Source organism: Lipotes vexillifer, unplaced genomic scaffold (genome assembly GCF_000442215.2).
Source record: "Lipotes vexillifer unplaced genomic scaffold, Lipotes_vexillifer_v1.1 scaffold217, whole genome shotgun sequence".
NCBI lineage: Eukaryota > Metazoa > Chordata > Mammalia > Artiodactyla > Lipotidae > Lipotes > Lipotes vexillifer.
The window spans coordinates 2,521,828-2,541,733 of NW_006788200.1; the positions used below are offsets into that span (position 1 = coordinate 2,521,828).

At 37.4% G+C, this 19,906-nt stretch overlaps 1 protein-coding gene across 1 annotated transcript in view; it reads right to left on the reverse strand.

The window, feature by feature from the left end:
* CDKL3 (cyclin dependent kinase like 3) overlaps positions 1-19,906 on the reverse strand; it is a 47,720-nt gene that overhangs the window by 2,501 nt on the left and 25,313 nt on the right. Inside the window, 9 exon segments of the mRNA XM_007461359.1 lie at positions 1,464-1,494; positions 1,496-1,556; positions 2,615-2,777; positions 4,252-4,342; positions 5,460-5,776; positions 5,883-6,036; positions 8,316-8,404; positions 13,551-13,690; positions 15,728-15,840. Of these exon segments, the coding sequence (XP_007461421.1) occupies positions 1,464-1,494; positions 1,496-1,556; positions 2,615-2,777; positions 4,252-4,342; positions 5,460-5,776; positions 5,883-6,036; positions 8,316-8,404; positions 13,551-13,690; positions 15,728-15,840 (1,159 nt within the window).

Consider the following 19,906-nt stretch of genomic DNA (forward strand, 5'->3'; position numbering starts at 1 on the left):
GGCCTCTCACTGCTGTGGCCTCTCACTGCTGTGGCCTCTCCCGTTGCGGAGCACAGGCTCCAGACGCGCAGGCTCAGCGGCCATGGCTCACGGGCCCAGACGCTCTGCGGCATGTGGGATCTTCCCGGAACCGGGGCACGAACCCATGTCCCCTGCATCGGCAGGCGGACTCTCAACCACTGTGCCACCAGGGAAGCCCTCAACGTTACTCTTAAAAAGAGCGTCTTTTCAGGAGTTCTACACCATATGTACAAAAAGGGGTTTTCCTTTCCTACTTACTTTTGTATTTTTAAAATGACAGAACTGTCTTAAGAGTTCCTTTCTTCCTGCATTAAAATGTAATTTTAGTTCTGGGGGCTCTCATAGGACAGTAGGATAAACACATGTGGCACATTACTAGTCTGCCCAAACTCAAGAGCCCTAACTCACCCAATCATTCAAAAAATGTGCAAATGGTGTGCTGTTCAACATGCTGTGACCCAGGTTTAAAAGTTTAAAGCCACCTTATTACTTTTTATAACAAACTAAAAGATGACCATTAATGCCTTTCTTGTTCTACCTAGAAAATACTTCTTTTCTGCAAAGTTGACTGTGGAGTTGTTAACAAGTTCTAGGCCAGGAATGAGGCATAAATGTCACTGTGAAAATATATCTAACAGTATCTGATAACTCTTACCTGAATGTTGTAGAGATTCAATAGACTTAGTTAAAATATATCCTTACATAATTTCAGATCAAAGTTTCTATCTTCTAATTTTTTCAAATTTCCTTAGGAAGTATGTACTAATTTTATCATGAATAAAAATGTAGTCAATTTTACTTAGAAAATAAGAAACTGAGATAACAAAGTTAATGACCTCACAGGTGTACAGGATAGAAGGCTGTCAATATAATTTAATTCAGTGGGTGCTCAGCATAATCCCTTTCCCTTAAAAGAGTATCTTTAAAGAGTATTCATTTAGATGTTGATGGCTTCAAGATTCCCAAATAAAATTCAAGATTATCTGAGAGCTGAGAGCAAATCTTTGAAAATAGGACAGTAGGTGGAGAGCAGAGATGGGGGAGTAAATTATACAAAAAAACAGGAAGAAAAAGGCTAAAGACAAAATACATATGTTCTTGTGGCCAGTATAATTCTGTTTATACCATTATTCCTTTCCTGTGGCATGGTTTACCCAGCACCAGGTAGTATACATAACACACATTCTATTTTCCCTGGGTACCATATATTCAATCACTCAACATTCAAATGAGAGTTCGTATTTACTACCCTCAAAAAATAACTTTTAAAAATCTTTTGTAATTGGTTATTCTAGGACATTTTAGTTCTGTTTCTAGAGGTCAAAGATTACAGAATTATGAATTTTTATCTGACTTTCCAACAGTAGTAACTAAAATTATATACTAAGTCAAGGGTTCTAAACAGCATTACTTAGTAAAAGCTATAAATAAAAAAGTCTTACCTCTTGTTTTTCTTGATAGTGATCTGCATTAAGTTGGTATTTTAGATGAATCTGTTTTCTTTGATTCCCTCTTCAGCACTTTTATCTGTTTAACTTTTGCACAAATATATACAACAATGAGAACTTGTTACTCCTACCTTGAAATTTTACTTTCCTTTTCAAGAGTTTTAAATGGAAATTCTGATATACACTAAAGTCAGTTTCTGAGTTTATTATAAAGGAACTGAACAAATCATGAGTTGTAATGGTATTATGTGCCAAACATAAATGATTTGCTATATAATTTTACTAACAGTCTACCAGTCTGTCCTCTAAATAAAGAGGACATTTATTTATAAAATTCTGAGTATAACGGTTAAGTGGATCAGATAATTCCTCTTGAGCTATGCAAGTACTATTTTCTTGCTCTTATATTATCTTTTCACAAGGTGTCACTGTTCTTCAAAGAAACATAATAATAACTGCAAAAAAATGAGTTTCATTTTATGAGCTCAGTACATGTTATAAATCTTAATCTACTAAATCCTTGGATGCCTGAAGCACACATATCATTCCTCCTATTATATACGCAAGTTATCACAGAGAAACAGAGGAAACTTATTTACCCCAGTTCATATACTAAACCAAAAACACCTTCCTCAAATACTGTTCTAACATTCCAACAAAATTGAGCTAATGAAAATTTTACTTTTTAAAGTTTTCTTAACCCTTTTTTTTTTTTTTTTTTCTTCTTACGGTACGCGGGCCTTTCACTGCTGTGACCCCTCCCACCGCGGAACACAGGCTCCGGACGCGCAGGCCCACCGGCCATGGCCCACGAGCCCACCGGCCATGGCCCACGAGCCCAGCCGCTCCGCGGCACGTGGGATCCTCCCAGACCGGGGCACGAACTCGCGTCCCCTGCATCGGCAGGCGGACCCGCAACCACTGCACCACCAGGGAAGCCCTTAACCCTTTTTTAAAGTTATCTCCTTTAAGTCTTACCCATTATTTGACTATGGAAAAAAATTTTTCATCAGCTGAAAATATTTTGCATAGCAATATACTCCTTTCTACCTAAATCATATTATAACATCTAAGTTATACTACCAAAAAAGGTCTTGTAAAAGATTAAGTCTGCAGATTTCCAAAGCTATGCAACAAATGTGTACCTTCCATTCCTTTCATCTCCTTTGACTGTACTGTGAAAGGCAATTCTGGGAAATGGAATTCTTTCCTGTTAGTTCTGGAAAAATTCAGCTTCCTTTTGTTTCCATTTGCCATTTGGTTACTTTGACCTGTTCGCTCATTAAACACACCCTTCTCCATTTGGCTCTAAAAAAACCAAATAAACAAGAGTTAATTTGAAGAAAGGTATGTAACTACTTGTTGAATGACAAGACTACAAATGCCAGCCATTTGGATGGTATAAGATAGGCATACAAATAACTATCTTTGCAAGGTTATTTTAATAAGTAAGAAGTAGAAGAGAATACCATCAAACATATAAACAGATCAAACTCCAATAAAAATTTTATAAAGTAAACTTTTTCTAGCATATTCAATATGCTGAGAATAGTCTTGATCACGAGAACCACAGTCTCAACTTTTAATTTTTGATCCTATTCATTGCATTTTGACTTTGGACAAATTGCTTCGGTTCGTTTTATTAATAACTTATTTTTCTATTTACAAAATGATGTGCTCTGGACACTGGGAAAACCCAAAGGAAAAAATTACTTGTGAACTCAGCATTCTGGAAAAACTTTTGTGTTACCTGTTTTTGCTCACTTGACAACAGATGATAGAAACTTTCCTAGGTTAATGAACACTCTTCCACAATGTAATGCATAGTATCCCACTGTGTGGATGTACTTTAACGTACTTAACCAGTCACTCGCTCTTGGATGGATTTGTGTTGTTTTCAATGTTTTATTATTATAACACTGTGCTTCAATTTTTTTTTTCTTTTTTTCTTTTTTGCGGTACGCGGGCCTCTCACTGTTGTGGCCTCTCCCGTTGCAGAGCACAGGCTCCAGACGCGCAGGCTCAGCGGCCATGGCTCACAGGCCCAGCCGCTCCGCGGCATGTGGGATCTTCCCGGACCAGGGCACGAACCTGCGTCCCCTGAATCGGCAGGCAGACTCTCAACCACTGTGCCACCAGGGAAGCCTGTGTGCTTCAATTTTTAATTGAACTATTTTCCTATGTGAAAAATGAGGAAATGAACTACATTGATTATGTTTTCTTGTGAAAAGATGTAACTATTTGGTAATTGCTCTTAATCTAAAAAGTAAGATATTAAAATCATTTCTTGGAAGTGAAAAACCAAAAAGTGTTGTGACTTTTTTTTTTTAATATTTATTTATTTATTTGGCCGCGCCAGGTCTTTATTGTGGCATGCGGGATCTTTTTTTTTTTTTTTCAGTTGCGGCATGCAGGATCTAGTTCCCTAGCCAGGGATCGAACCCGGGCCCCTGCACTGGGAGAGTGGAGTCTTAACCACTGGACCACCAGGGAAGTCCAGTCTTGTGACTTTCGGATTCTGACTCAGTCTTGTGACTTTTAAAGGTGAAAATCTTAACTTCTTTTCCCAAGTCACACATTAAATACACAAATCAAGTTATAAGAAATTAAAATTGTGAAAGCACTAAAGAAATGATGACCTATTTTCACCTCAGGAAAAAAAAAGAGGAAACTAAAAGCACGTTAAAAAAAATGTTAGAGCCCCAAACATAGAGAAAATGACAGAAGGTGGGGGGATAATGTTGAAAGAGGCCATATTTTAATGATGAGCTTCTTGCCTTACTTGAGTGGGACCTGTATCCTCATGCCTATTAGATATAACTTGTCCAATAGATTGTGAAGAAGTACGTCTCTTTTTTGCTCTTTCAGTTAACCTATTATTTAAAAAAATGAGAAGTTATTAGAACTTCCCAGAAGTGCTTCTGTTTTAGCTTTAATAATGATGTTATACCATGGTAGTCTACTATTTGAACACTAAGTGCGAAAATGCAACTGTTAGTCCTTGAGTACCAATTGCTCTAAGTAAAGAGGTGAAAACAGTGCAGAGAACAACTCACTCATGGCTAACATCAGTGGTGACAACCATGTTGTCAGGTTACTCCAGCTGGCCTACTTGGACCCTTCTGTCTGTTCTGAACCTGGATCTCTTAACTACTGGGTTCATGACCCTCCGAGCTCTCTGACCAAGGCTAGTTTGTAACTATGGTTATTGCAACCATGGTTTAGGAGTCACCTCAAGAACGACTGGACACCTGCTGTCTATATTCTGTTGTACAGACATGTCCACTTGCCACCTCTGCAGACCACTAAGCTTCACAACTTATAGCCCAAATCAGTCTGTTAGGATTGGCTTAGGATAACTGAACTAAGCCTCCTTCCCCAACTAGAGCCATAGTAATTTCCCTAAATTTAGAATGGTCCCTGATGCCTTGCTAGGCAGACCCTTGTCATCCATGACACTGCCCTTGATTAACCAGACTCATGGTACCAGTCTCTCAATCTGTATTAGTAGTTAAATCTAAAATCGGTCCAATATGCTGTTTTTATCCCAAAATTTGACCTTGAAAAGCTACTTGACTATACACGATTATTTTCAACTATCTTTTCTCCATTTAGACAATTTGCTATGATATGAAAATAAAGCTTACTTTATTATTCAAAGGCACATCAATACCAAAACTGAGGTCACACTACATTTTTCTCTTCAAATGGGAAGTAATTTTTCTGAGAGACTTTTTTTTTTTTAATGAGGTTTTTCCAAACAGCATTAGTGAAAAACTAAACACCTAGAGAGCCAAGAAAAGTTAATTTCTTCTGTAGCATTCATACGAAGCACTTAGTAATGGTCCATTATATGATTATAATTTCAATATACCTTCAAATTCAGTTTATATATAGATACTATGAAGTTGATTCTTTGAAAAACCATTATATAAAAACACTGTATTACTTAGGTCCATTACCTTCTGTTTCTTTTCTGTTAAAACTCACCTTGAATTGTAGTGGAAGAGATTTGAAGCCATCAAATTCCTGCTAGTTAGATTGATGGGTGGCATCACCATACTACTTCCAGCATGTGGATCGTCTTTCATGCCCATAGAGTTAGTGCTGGGATTGACAGGGTTTGGTAGTTCACTGATTACAGGTTTTATATCTTGAGACACAGTATGAGCAATTTCAACTGCATCCTGTTGAAAATGTCCACCTTCACACTCTATCTTTTTTGGTTCTAAGATATCTCCTTTTCCTCCTTTAACTTTAATAACTCTGACTTTGATCTCCTTGGGCTTTTTCTCTTTTTCCATTTCCTAGAAAAAATACATCCAAAATCTGAGTCAGGAGAACAGTTATTTTTATCATTAGAGTACCAACTATAAGATAGTTATACTGGCTAAAAAGAAGACCAATTTTTACCTTTCCCAAAACTGAAGTACTTAGCAGTGTACTGGTATAAATTGTTTTTCTATCATCTTTCATAAATTCATTTTCTTTAGAATTCTCTTTTGGCTTTATGAATGAATTGACTTTTCCTTCTTGTAGCAATTTAGCTCTCAGTTCTGGTATGAATCTGATAAAACAAGCAATATCAAATACTTTTATTTATGTTGATAGAGTATTTTATCTTTGAAAGACTTTCTAATCAATTAATTTGCATTTGAGCTACAGCATAAATAAGTTATCAGTAATGCATGCCAAGAGATGGCACAATATTTACCTAATACAAATTGTTTCCTGGTAAAGATACATCTTTCTAAAATTTTTCCATGGTAATCTACTATTAATAAAACTTTTACAAGATAGACTTATATGAATTAGATTCCTTTTGTGATGCAAAGTTTACTTAATAAAAGCATCGTTTTAAATTTTGATAAATATACTATTATTTTCAAGGAAGACTCAGGCCACTTTGTCCCTTTTGTGGTTCTTCAAAGTAACAGGACTTAAAAGATGAACTAGTTTCTAAAATCTTACTCTAGACAAATATTTTCAGAACAAAATGTAATAGAATACATCAATATTGAAGGGAGATTGTTTTGGGTTTAGTTAGGCTTTTTTAAAGTTATTTATTTTTTAATAGAAAATCCATTCACATGGCTCAAAACTCAAAAGGTTATACTGAAAAGTCTCCTTCCCACCCCTCTCCCGGAGTTGCACAGTTTCCCTCCTTGAGGCAGCTACTGCCATCAGTTTGGGACTGAATGAATTCTACCATGAATGAATTCTTCCCTAGAATTATAGTAAAGGGTAGTGTAAGGAGATGAAGAAAATAACCAGTATCATTAGTTTGGCTGAATAAGAAAATGCACATTTCTGTTAAAACTTCCTTGCATTGCAGAAGGTCCATGAAAAAAAGAGGCCTCTTATCCAATTAAAAGGTCTTCCCCCAAACATTTTCCGAGGCTTCTATTATTGGAATTCAAGAACGTTCACCCCATAATAGTAAAATCCTAATATCTAAATACCCAAGAGAAATCAGTCTATGTAGAATTGATAGGAAACAATTTTTTTATTCAATAACTGACACTTCTTATCAATGGCACTTTTTTTTTTCTTTTGTGGTACGCGGGCCTCTCACTGTTGTGGCCTCTCCCATTGCAGAGCACAGGCTCCAGACGCGCAGGCTCAGTGGCCATGGCTCACGGGCCCAGCCGCTCTGTGGCATGTGGGATCTTCCCGGACCGGGGCACGAACCCGTGTCCCCTGCATTGGCAGGCGGACTCTCAACCACTATGCCACCAGGGAAGCCCTCAATGGCACTTTTAATATATCTTCTCATTTTTTTAGATTAAAATTCCTGAAATGCCTGAAGTTCTAGTTACTCTCAAAGATTCCCTTTTCTTTGCCTTTTTCTATTTTGGTCTATCTTCAATGGAGGTCCTGGTCTTTTCTATGCCTGATCTTAACTCCATCACATTTTTAATTAATATTCATGTTTGTGGCCTCATATCCAAAGGCAAACTGAATGATTTTGCAATTAATGAGAAACCTTTCCTGTTTCTTTCAAAGCCCAAATAGAAAATGGTGTGCTTTTTTAAAAAGCATGGCTGACTTATGAATCTACATTGTCATTATATATTTTAGATACAATGTGAGACAGAGACAGGCTTTAAGAGGCATGGTCCCTGTCTTCAAGGAACTTCCAGTTTGGTGGGGAGAATAAAACAACAGGAACTGCAACAGAGAATAAGTGAAGCAGAGAAAAAAATCATCTGGGGAATGAATGGTAATTGTAATATATAGATCAGAGATGCTATCAGAGAGGAAAAACTGGACTATTCTGAGTCAGAGGTCTAAATGGAAACAAAGCTAGAAAGTATTTATTGTTTATTTAATGTTATCTTTGGCCTATAATGAGAATTGAAAATGCATGTGAAGGGCTTCCCTGGTGGCGCAGTGGTTGAGAGTCCGCCTGCTGATGCAGGGGACGCGGGTTCGTGCCCCGGTCTGGGAAAATCCTGCATGCCGCAGAGCGTCTGGTCCCGTGAGCCATGGCTGCTGAGCCTGCGCGTCCGGAGCCTGTGCTCCGCAGGGGGAGAGGCCACAACAGTGAGGCCCGCGTACCGCAAAAAAAAAAAAAAGAAAAAGAAAATGCATGTGAAGAGCTTAGCACACTGCCTAGGACATAGTAACTGTGTAATGAATGTTATGTACACTTTTTTTTATTATTAGAATTTTCACCATGACACCTGTAAGTCTACCATATAATTAGTCAATACAGAAACTCAGTAAGTTTTTGATAAATTGAATTCTTCTGTTGTGTAACATTAACCTACATAGCAATTTTCATGCTAGCAAAACATCCTAATATAAAACACGAAAAGGTCCACACTCACTCAAAATACTTACTTTTCAATAAATCCATCTCTAGTAAAATACTCATGACGCAAAAGATCAGTAGATGATATCCTCTCAGCAGGATCAATTTGTAAACAAGCCTAGAAGATGAAAAAAGATTCTATGTTAAACAAACTCTTAACAGGGCTCCTAAAGGTAAATGTTAAATTTATTTCACAAATGTAGGTGTAATTAATTACCCAGAGCTAAAATAGTTCTTGAAAAGATGGAATTAGACCTCAGGAATTTCTGACAGTGAGTTCCGACCACTTATTTCCCTAAGAAATTTGTACTTGTAAGGCATTATTACCGGTTAAATGGTCTGTGATTCTAGGCAAAACAGAAGTCGGTCTATTTCTGCTGGAATTAGCAGGAATTAATTAGCTCATTTTGATCCTCTTATCAGCCCTGTAAGGTGGAAAGTTCATGGATTATCATTTCCATTTTACAGAACTAGAAGCATGATTAGTGATTTGCCAAACTAGAATTTTAATTCATATTGTCTGATTACTAATCCGGTGCTCTTTCTATGGCATAAAACAGTTTCACAAATATCCAAGCCCCCAAATCTTTCAATAACCCAGTATCAGAACAGCTCTTTTCTGTTTCCCTAACTTGGGAGGACTTCAACTGAATAGAGAACCAAAAAAAACCCCATAAAACAAAAAGAGACAATGGAAGTAAGAGTTTTGGATAAGGGGCTTCCCTGGTGGCGCAGTGGTTAACAGTCTGCCTGCCAATGCAGGGGATGCGGGTTCGAGCCGTGGTCCAGGAAGATCCCACATGCTGCGGAGCAGCTGAACCCACGTGCCACAGCTACTGAAGCCCGCATGTCACAGCTACTGAAGCCCGTGTGCCACAGCTACTGAAGCCCACGTGCCACAGCTACTGAAGCCCGCGCACCTAGACCCTGTGCTCCACAGCAGGAGAGGCGACCACGGTGAGAGGCCCGCGCACCACAGCAAGGAGCGGCCCCCACTTGCCGCAACTAGAGAGGGCCCACGCACAGCAACGAGGACCCAATGCAGCCTTTAAAAATAAATAAAATAAATAAAAAATTTTAAATTATTTAAAAAAAGAGTTTTGGATAGTAAGATGCACATAATGAATCTATATATAATTAAATGATATAATTATAAATAGAACACATTTCTTTAATCAAAATATTAAAGATAGAATTTGAATAAAAGCTATTTACCTTATAATATTCATTCTTCCTCTAAAAGAAGGCAAAACATACTAATAATAGTTAACTTTTATTTATGCTTACTATGTGCCATACGACACTCTATCTAGCCTTTTCCTATTACTTGATCCCAACAACAATCCTACAAGGTGGGTAGTATTACTACCCTCATTGTACAGATGAGAAGACTAAGGCCCAGAGAGAACAAGTAATTTGTCTAAGATCTCATAAATATAAAAGATAGTTAAAGTCCAGAATATCCAAAGTAATTGCATACAATATTACACTTTTGTTTATTTCAAAAGGCGTACGTTTAAATTGATTCACAGAAAAAGTTGTAGAGATCTGCTATACAACAATGTGAATATAGTTAACAACACTGTACTGTACATATTAAAATTTGGTAAGAGGATAGATTATATGTTATGTGTTTTTTACCACAATTAAAAAAAAGTTGACTCACAAAGTAAAACTGAGTCCATTATCTTTATGATGTGGGACTATTCAGATCCTTAAGACTGCAACTAGCTAAAAATACGTGCTTATTTTAGAACATAATAGTTATCCAACAACAAAACTTAGGAAGAAAAACACTAAAAGGTCATAGCCTATTAGAAGCAGATAAATATTCTTTCTGTGAATAATATAATTCACAAAATTTAAATACTTGCCCTAGTTTGGAAAATGTAAAATACCATACTTTGAGAAACAGACTGGCAGTTCCCCCCGAAAATAAAAATACACATCTACACAAAGACTTATAAGTGAATGTTAATAGCAATTTTATTTGTAAAAGCCAAAAAGAGGAAACAACCCAAAACAGGAGAATAGATTAAAAAATTGTGATATATCCATACCATGTAATACTACTCAGCAATAAAAAGGAACAAACTACCGATACACACAAAAACATGAACTGAATCTCTAGATTACAATGCTGATGAAGAAGCCTGACATAAAAGAGTATATACTGTTTGATTCCATTTGTAAACTATTCTAGAAAATGTAAACTATAGTTACAAAGTAAATCAGTGGTTATCTGGGGATAGGAATGAAAGGAAAGATGGATTACAAAAGGACACAAGGACATTTTGGGGAGTGATGGAAATGTTAGGTATCTTTGTTGTAGTGGTGGTTTCACAGGTGTATACATCTATCAACTCATCAAATTATACACCTGAAGTACATATAGTTTACTGTACAGAAATTATACCACAATAAAATTGTTTAAAAATTTTAAATCTAGGAAAAAAATACATGCTCTACACCAGGTATTAAGATGTGTTTTAGGGAATTCCCAGGTGGTCCAGTGGTTAGGACTAGGCGCTTTCACTGCCAGGGCCTGGGTTCAATCTCTGGTCGGGGAACTAAGATTCCACAAGCCGTGCGGTGCGGCCAAAAAACAAAAAGATGTATTTTAAAGTTACACTAATCAATCAAAACTGTATCTGTACTAGAATAAAGAGAGAAATCAACAAAAGAGAAACAGACCCAAGCATGTATAAGCATTTTGTCTACAATAAATGTGGCATTCCAAATCACCAGATTATTCAAGTTGAAAAAAAGTAGTTACAACATATACAACAAAAGACTAATATGTTTATTATTTTGCAAATCAATATAAAAAGATACTTGAAATGACAAATAGGTTAAGGATTCTTAAAATAAGAAATACAAATGACCAATTAATATTAGTAAAATGTCCAACTTTCCTGTAACGACCTAAGCGCAATTTTAAGAAAGGTACTTTATTTCTAGTTTATTAAGTTGGCAAATATTTTTAAAATTATAATATTCTGGGACTTCCTTGGTGGTGCAGTGGTTAAGAATCCGCCTGCCAATGCAGGCGACACAGGTTCAAGCCCTGGTCCAGGAAGATCCCACATGCTGAGGAGCAACTAAGCCCATGAGCCACAACTACTGAGCCTGTGCTCTAGAGCCCGCAAGCCACAACTACTGAGCCCATGCACCACAACTACTGAAGCCCACATGCCTTGAGCCCGTGCTCCTCAACAAGAGAAGCTACCGCAATGAGAAGCCCATGCACAACAATGAAGAGTAGCCCCACTTGCCACAACTAGAGAAAAGCCTGCACACAGCAACCAAGACCCGATGCTGCCAAAAATAAATAAATAAAATTTAAAAATAAAAAAATTATAATATTCAATGTTAGATTGAGAATGGAGATTTATATCCAATGCTACTTGAGTATAAATTAATGAAAACTTTCTGGAGAAAAAAACAGCAAAATATATCAAAAGTCCTAAAAAGTGTAAACCCTTTGGTCCACTAGTCACACTTCTAGGAATTTATCCCAACAATACAAGTTCCTAAAGAAATATAAAAGATGTTCACTGGGCTTCCCTGGTGGCGCAGTGGTTGAGAGTCCGCCTGCCGATGCAGGGGACATGGGTTCGTGCCCCGGTCCGGGAGGATCCTGCATGCCGCGGAGTGGCTGGGCCCATGAGCCATGGCCGCTGGGCTTGCGCATCCAGAGCCTGTGCTCCGCAATGGGAGAGGCCACAACAGTGAGAGGCCCGCGTACCACAAAACAAAAAAAAAACAACAAAAGAAAGATGTTCACTGTAGCAACTTTACCAATAGTGAGAGAAAAAACCTGAAAACAAATGTCCAAATTGCAAGATCAGTTAAATAAACTATAGTACAGTCATACAATGAAACACTATGTAAGCCCTAAAATTATGATGTAGCTCCATATTTACTGACATGGTAGTATGCTTAAAATATACTGCTAAGTGAAAATAAACAGGTTACATAGCAGTGTGTAAAGTATGATACCTTTTAAAAAGCATAAACTTCTATGCATGTAGTTGGTTGGGAAAAGCCCAGAAGTATATAAACCAAAATGTTAATAGTAATTTTTCCTGGATTGTGGGGTTGGGAAAATCTTAACTTCTCCTCTCTGTTTATCAAGTATTCCTATTTTTCTTACGATCATTATCTATTCTTTGTATAATCAAAACTATGACATGAAAAAAGAAAGAAACTGAAGTGAAAATGTAGTAAACAAGTCGTATCCTTTAATAAACTCTAGTTCTTTCCAAGTACCAAAGAAACAACCTTCTTCCTTTGATAATAGTCTTTAGATGTTACATGTCATATGTTTAGTTTTATCTAAATAACAGCAACAACAGTTAACATTAACAACATTTGTTGATAGCTTATTCAAGGCTCTGCGCTGAGAATATTTCTACCATTACCTCATTTAATCCTCCAGCTCCAGAAAATAAATATTGTTAATGTTGTTTTATAGCCCAGTAAACTGAGGCACGGAGATTGACTTGCTCAAGTTTACAGAGCTAATTAGTGACAGAGCTGAGTTTTAAACAAAGTTCATGTGAATCCAGAGCCCCTTCTTATAAACACCACACTATACTTGCTTTGAAATTTAGGTAACCACTTTTTTAAGGGCTGTACATTGGAAACAAGATACCTTAGTTGACCCTGGGAAAGGAAATTGGCTGGAAAGAGAAAATAAATAGAAGCAAGTAACTCTCTCACATTTTGTATTTTGTACTAAGTATGCTGGTATATTTATTATGTAGTTCAAAATAAAATTTAAATTTTAAACTAACTTAAAAGTGCTATATAATGTTTTGCTTCCTCTGATTTGACCTGAATTTTGGTACTGGTGTATCCTCAAACAACATTAAAACTGCAGCTGCAAACGCCTTGTGCATACCTTAGAATACCACTGTACAAGGAACAAATCCCTTGCGTAGACTGCTAGGAAGACTGGCTGTTAAGAGGTGTTGATAAACATGGTAAGTCCTTAAAATTTTCCAGTTTATCCCTAATGATCAATAAAATTGGGATAAACAAAAAATAATAGACAGGATTACCCCAGGGGCCTTTCATTTCTAACAGTCTGTGACTTTTAATTTCTCTGAACTTAAGACATAAAGACAGAGGAATATAGTAAATTTTAACAGATAACATTACTTCATGAATCCTTTTTTAATCTCATTGAAGTAATATCCTAAAACTGTATTATAATTTATGCAAATTTCCCAGTATAAGTCCTTAATCTCTTAACATACATGAACAATATCTGCCAACAATCCATTTAGCTTTGGGTATTTTTTTCTTGCATTTTTGGGGTGTTGAACTTGAGGAAGGACCACCCCAGCAAAAATGCGATTCTTGGAAAAAATATTCTGCAAGTGAGGTGTCAAATTGCCTGAAAAGAGAAAAAATATATACATAAGAAAACCAGGAAATTATTCTACAATCAAAATAATAAATTGTTACGTAGTCTGCATTAAATTACTAAAAAGGGAGAATAACAGTTAAGTTCTTTTAATTTTTTAAAGTTGAACAAGGAACTATCTGAATACAGCATAAAAAAATGTGAGTTTCCCCAGTAATCCATTGATAGTACATAGGCAGTAGAAAATATAAAACCACATGTGCATATTCTTTTCCCAAACTACAAGACATATAATGCCATTAGAAAAGGCACATTCAAACTTTTACATATTTCTATAAGGGTATATAAATGGTTTAACTAGCAAGTGTTCATCAGCAAAGCCTTACTCAAAACAGCTAAAATACTAAAATTATATAGAAATAGGAATCCTGCAAAGAAAAAACAAGGCTATAGAGTAGTAGTAGAATGGAAAGAACTATAAATAGGAGTGCAGAGAGCTAAATTCTAGCACTAGTTCTGCTATAACTATTTCTGTGACCTTGGGCAAATCTTCCTTTTCTGTGCCTTGGTTTCCTCATTTGTAAAATAACAAAATTGATCCCACCGTCTCTAGAGGTCCTTCTAACATTAATCTCATAACCAGAACTTTAAAGATGACAGAAAAAAGTATGATGCTTTAAGGCTCTGAACTGTATCTTTAATCAATATTTACCCAGATTCACGGTTTTTTAGTTGTTCACAGTACCTTTCTCATGATCCTGTAATTACATGTTTATGTATAGCTTCCTCACCACAAAAAAGGCTCCTCAAGCTCCTCATTCAGAGGTATATATATATAAAATCCTTGAAACTCCATGAGCAATGCTGACCATAAAAATGTTTTGGTAGTCAAAGCAGATCAGCTCTCTGCTTATCTACTGTGGTTTAAAAAAAAGTTTTCTCAGTAAATAATTGGCTTTCTATTTCCAAGCACTTTATTTATTTACTTATTCTAAATTTATTTATTTATTTATTTTGGCTGTGTTGGGTCTTCATTGCTGTACGTGGGCTTTCTCTAGTTGTGGCGAGTGGGGGCTACTCTTTGTTGTGGTGCACGGGCTTCTCACTGCGGTGGCTTCTCTTGTTGTGGAGCACGGGCCCTAGGTGCGTGGGCTTCAGTAGCTGCGGCATCAGGACTCAGTAGTTGTGGCTCTCAGGCTCTAGAGCACAGGCTCAGTAGTTGTGGTGCACAGGCTTAGATGCTCTATGGCATGTGGGATCGTCCCAGATGAGGGCTCGAACCCGTGTCCCCTGCATTGACAGGCAGATTCTTAACCACTGTGCCAACAGGGAAGTCCTCCAAGCACTTTTTAAAAAAACATCAAAATCAACTCTATTACTTAAAAGTCCTCTTTGAAAGAAGCAAATGTCTGAAGAAGCCAAAATCTTAAAATAACTTTCAGACAAATTGAAGTAGGTTCCTATTTTACTATTTTTCTTAGTATCAGCCATCAAAACATGGCATAGCTATTTGCATCCTGGCAAAGAAAAATATTATTTTCAAAAACAGAGGAGAGGGACTTCCCTGGTGGTGCAGTGGTTAAGAATCCACCTGCCAATGCAGGGGACACGGGTTTGATCCCTGGTCCAGAAAGATCCCACACACCACGGAGCAACTAAGCCAGTGTACCACAACTACTGAGCCTGTGCTCTAGAGCCTGTGTGCCACAACTACTGAAGCCCATGCGTCTAGAGCCCATGCTCCACAACAAGAGAAGCCACTGCAATGAGAAGCTCGAGCACCGCCATGAAGAGCAGCCCCCGCTCACCACAACTAGAGAAAGCCTGCATGCAGCAACAAAGACCCAATGCAGCCCAAAATAAATAAATAAATTTATATTAAGAAAAAAAAAAACGGAGAAGAATTTTCTACCTTTTTTATCAGCCCAAAGCATCCATCTACTCCCATCTATCAAAAAAATACGCTTCCCTGTTCTTAAAAAGAAAACACTAAATTTGAAAATCAAGCAGAATTGATCTGGAAACACTTATTTGAGGCATTTAACAGTATATTTCAGTAATACCTACCTACTTTTAAAACAATTTTATGAAGTAAATCCAAATCAGAGCTGCTAGGAAGATAGGGATTTCCAGTGGCCATCTCAATGATCATACAGCCCAAAGCCCAGATATCCACAGGTCTGAAACAGACAAGAATAAATCACTTTTCATAGAAAAATATATAAAACATCTTTTCTGAAAAAACTTTTTTTTTTTTTTTTTTGCTGCACTGTGGGGCTTGCGGGATCTTAGTTCCCCAGCCAGGGATCGAACCCATGCCCCCTGTAGTGGAAGCACAGAGTCCTAACCACTGGATCACCAGGGAATTCCCTAAAAAAGAACTTTTAAAATAAAGTTAAGGCTAAAGAAAACAGAATGGTTAAGTGGTATCATTTATCAATTTTCACTACAATATCATATAGCAACTTTAGGATATATATTAAATATTATCATGTTTTATTAGTAACTTAAACAGTTTATATTTAAATTGCATGAGAAGCCATGTAGCAGTCCAAAATAATTAATTATAATTCTAAAATTGTTTCAAATACTTATATAAGGACATTGATAAATGGTTTATGACGTAGAATAGCTGAATACTAAAATCATCTTGTACTTAGAAAGTAAAAATCTTAAGTATTTTACCACTTACTTTATTTATCTTAATGCATTGTGAGTCATCCATAATTCAAGCTTTTTTCCCCACATAATCAGTTTTTTTTTTTAATTTAATTTATTTATTTATTTATGGCTGTGTTGGGTCTTCATTTCTGTGTGAGGGCTTTCTCTAGTTGCGGCAAGTGGGGGCCACTCTTCATCGCGGTGCACGGGCCTCTCACTATCGCGGTCTCTCTTGTTGCGGAGCACAGGCTCCAGACGCACAGGCTCAGTAATTGTGGTTCACGGGCCCAGTTGCTCCATGGCATGTGGGATCTTCCCAGACCAGGGCTCGAACCCATGTCCCCTGCATTGGCAGGCAGATTCTCAACCACTGCGCCACCAGGGAAGCCCCTAATCAGTTTTTTAAATAGATAAAAAGATGCCCAAACTTACATTCAGAAGAAATTATAAATAAACACTATAATGAGATCTATTTTTCACTGATCCAACTGACAAAAATTATAAAATTTGATAACTGCTATGTTGGTGAGGCTATGGAAAATGAATGCTCACATGTACTGCTCTGGGAGTATAAATTTAAACAACTTCTTTGGAGGAAAATTGGCAAAAGCTACTAAAATTTTAAATGTACATACTTTTGACTAAACACCTTTATTCTTAAGAACTTATCCAAAGATCTACTCACACATGTGCACAAAGATAAATTATAAGAGAATTTCACTGCAGCACTGTTTGTAGTAGAAAGATTGGGAACAACCTAGACATCCATCAATACGGGAATAGCTATGTAAGTTTTTGTACAACCACACAATGAAATATTACTCAGTTGTTAAAAAGAATAAGGTAGGTCTATCTGCATGTGTTAATATAAAGTGATCTCTGAGATAAACTCTCAAGTAAAAAACAGCAAGATTCATTAAAGAAATCAGAGGAGATCTAAATATAATAAACGGAGAGACATTCCATGTTCATGTATAGGAAAACTCAATATTGTCAAGATGTCAGTTCTTCCCAACCTGATCTATAGATTCAACGCAATCCCAATCAAAATCCAATTTGGAGGGGACTTCCTTGGTGGTGCAGTGGTTAAGAATCCACCTGCCAATGCAGGGGACACGGGTTCGAGCCCTGGTCTGGGAAGATCCCACATGCCACGGAGCAACTAAGCCCGTGCACCACAACTACTGAGCCTGCACTCTACAGCACGCAAGCCACAACTACTGAAGCCTGCGTGCCTGGAGCCCATGCTCCACAACAAGAGAAGCCACCGCAATGAGAAGCCCACGCACCGCAACAAAGAGCAGCCCCCGCTCACCACAACTAGAGAGAGCCCGCACGCAGCAACAAAGACCCAACACAGCCAAAAATAAATACATTTATTTTAAAAAATCCAATTTGGATATCAATAAATTGATTCTAAAGTTTATATGGAAAGGCAATAGAACCAGAAAAGCCAACATGATGTTGAACAAGAACAAAGTCAGAAGAAAGACACTATCTGACTTCAAAATGTACTATAAAGCTACAGTATGTGACAGTGTGATATTGGTGAAAAAATAGACAAAAAGATTAAGAGAACAGTATAGAGTGCCCAGAAATAGACTCACAGAAATATACTCAACTGATCTTTTTTTTTTTTTTTTTGCGGTATGCAGGCCTCTCACTGTTGTGGCCTCTCCCGTTGCAGAGCACAGGCTCCGGACGCGCAGGCTCAGCGGCCATGGCTCACGGGCCCAGCCGCTCCGCGGCATGTGGAATCTTCCCAGACCGGGGCACAAACCCGTGTCCCCTGCATTGGCAGGCGGACTCTCAACCACTGCACCACCAGGGAAGCCCCTCAACTGATCTTTGACAAAGGAGCAAAGGCAATTCAGGAAAGAAAGTCCTTCTAATAAGTGATACTGGAACAACTAGAAATCTATATGCAAGAAGAAATGAACCTAGACATAGAGCTTACACTTTTCACAAAAATTAACTCAAAATGGATCACAGACCTAAATGTAATATGCAAAACTAGAAACTTCTAGACAATAATATAGGAGAAAATCTAGATGACCTTGGGTTTGGTGATGAGTTTTTAGATACAATACTAAAAGCATAATCCACAAAAGAAAAAATGGCTAAGAAGTACATCATTAAAATTTAAAACTTTTCCTCTGTGAAAGACACTGTTAAGAGACTGAAAAGAGAAGCCACAGAGTTGGAGAAAAATTTGCAAAACCCACAACTGATAAATGAACTGCATCCAAAATATACAAAGCACTCTTAAAACTCAATAATAAGAAAACAATCAGGGACTCCCTGGTGGCACAGTGAATAAGACTCCACACTCCCAATGCAGGGGGCCTGGGTTCGATCCTTGGTCAGGGAACTAGATCCCACATGCATGCCGCAACTGAGAGTTTGCATGGTACAGCTAAGGAGCCCACGTGCTATGATTAAGGAGCTGCTGAGCCGCAACTAAGGAGCCCACTTGCCACAACTAAGACCCTGTGCAACCAAATAAATAAAGAAAAAAAGAAAACAATCAAATTAAAAATTGGGCAAAATATCTGAACAGACACCTCACCAAAGAAGATATACACATGGCAAATAAGCATATGAAAAGATGTTCAACATCATATGTCATCAGGGAACTGTAAATTAAAACAATGAGATAGATACCACCAAACACCTATTAGAATGGCTAAAATCTAAAACACTGACGATACCAAATGCTGGTAAGGATGTGGAGCAACAGAACTCTCACTCATTGCTGTTGAGAATGCAAAATGATACAGCCACTTTGGAAGACTGACAGCTTCTAACAAAGCCAAACATAGTCTTACCATACAATCCAGCAAAAATTGCACTCCTTGGTATTTAGCCAAATAAGTTGAAAAACTTATGTCCACAAAAAACCTGCAGATGAATGCTCATAGCAGCTTTATCCATAAGTGCCAAAACTTGAAAGCAGGTAAGATATCTTTCATCAGGTGAATGGATAAACAAACTGTCAGACATACATACGATGGAATATTAAGTGATTACAAAGAAATGAGCTATCAAGCCATAAAAAATATGAAGGAACCTTAAATACACATTGCTAAGTGAAAGAAGCCATCTGAAAAGGTTGCATAATGTATAACTCCAATTATACGATAGTCCGGAAAAGGCAAGTGTATAGAGAGATTTAAAAGATCAGTGGTTGCCAGGGGTCCAGGGGAAAGGACGGAAAGATAAAATGGTAGAGCACAGAGGATTTTTTGAGCTGTGAAACTATTCTGTATGATACCATAATGGTAGATACATGACATTATACATTTGTCAAGACCCATAGGAAACACAATACAAAGACTGAATATTAATATAAACTATGGACTTTAATTACTGATAATGTATAAATGTTGGTTTATCAATTCTAACAAATGTACCAAACTAATGTTAGATGTTAATAATAGGGAAACTGTGCTGTGTGGGTGGGGGTAGAGGGGATATAGGGAAACCCTGTACTTTCTTTTTTTTTTTTTTTTGCGGTACGCGGGCCTCTCACTGTTGTGGCCTCTCCCGTTGCGGAGCCCAGGCTCCGGATGCGCAGGCTCAGCG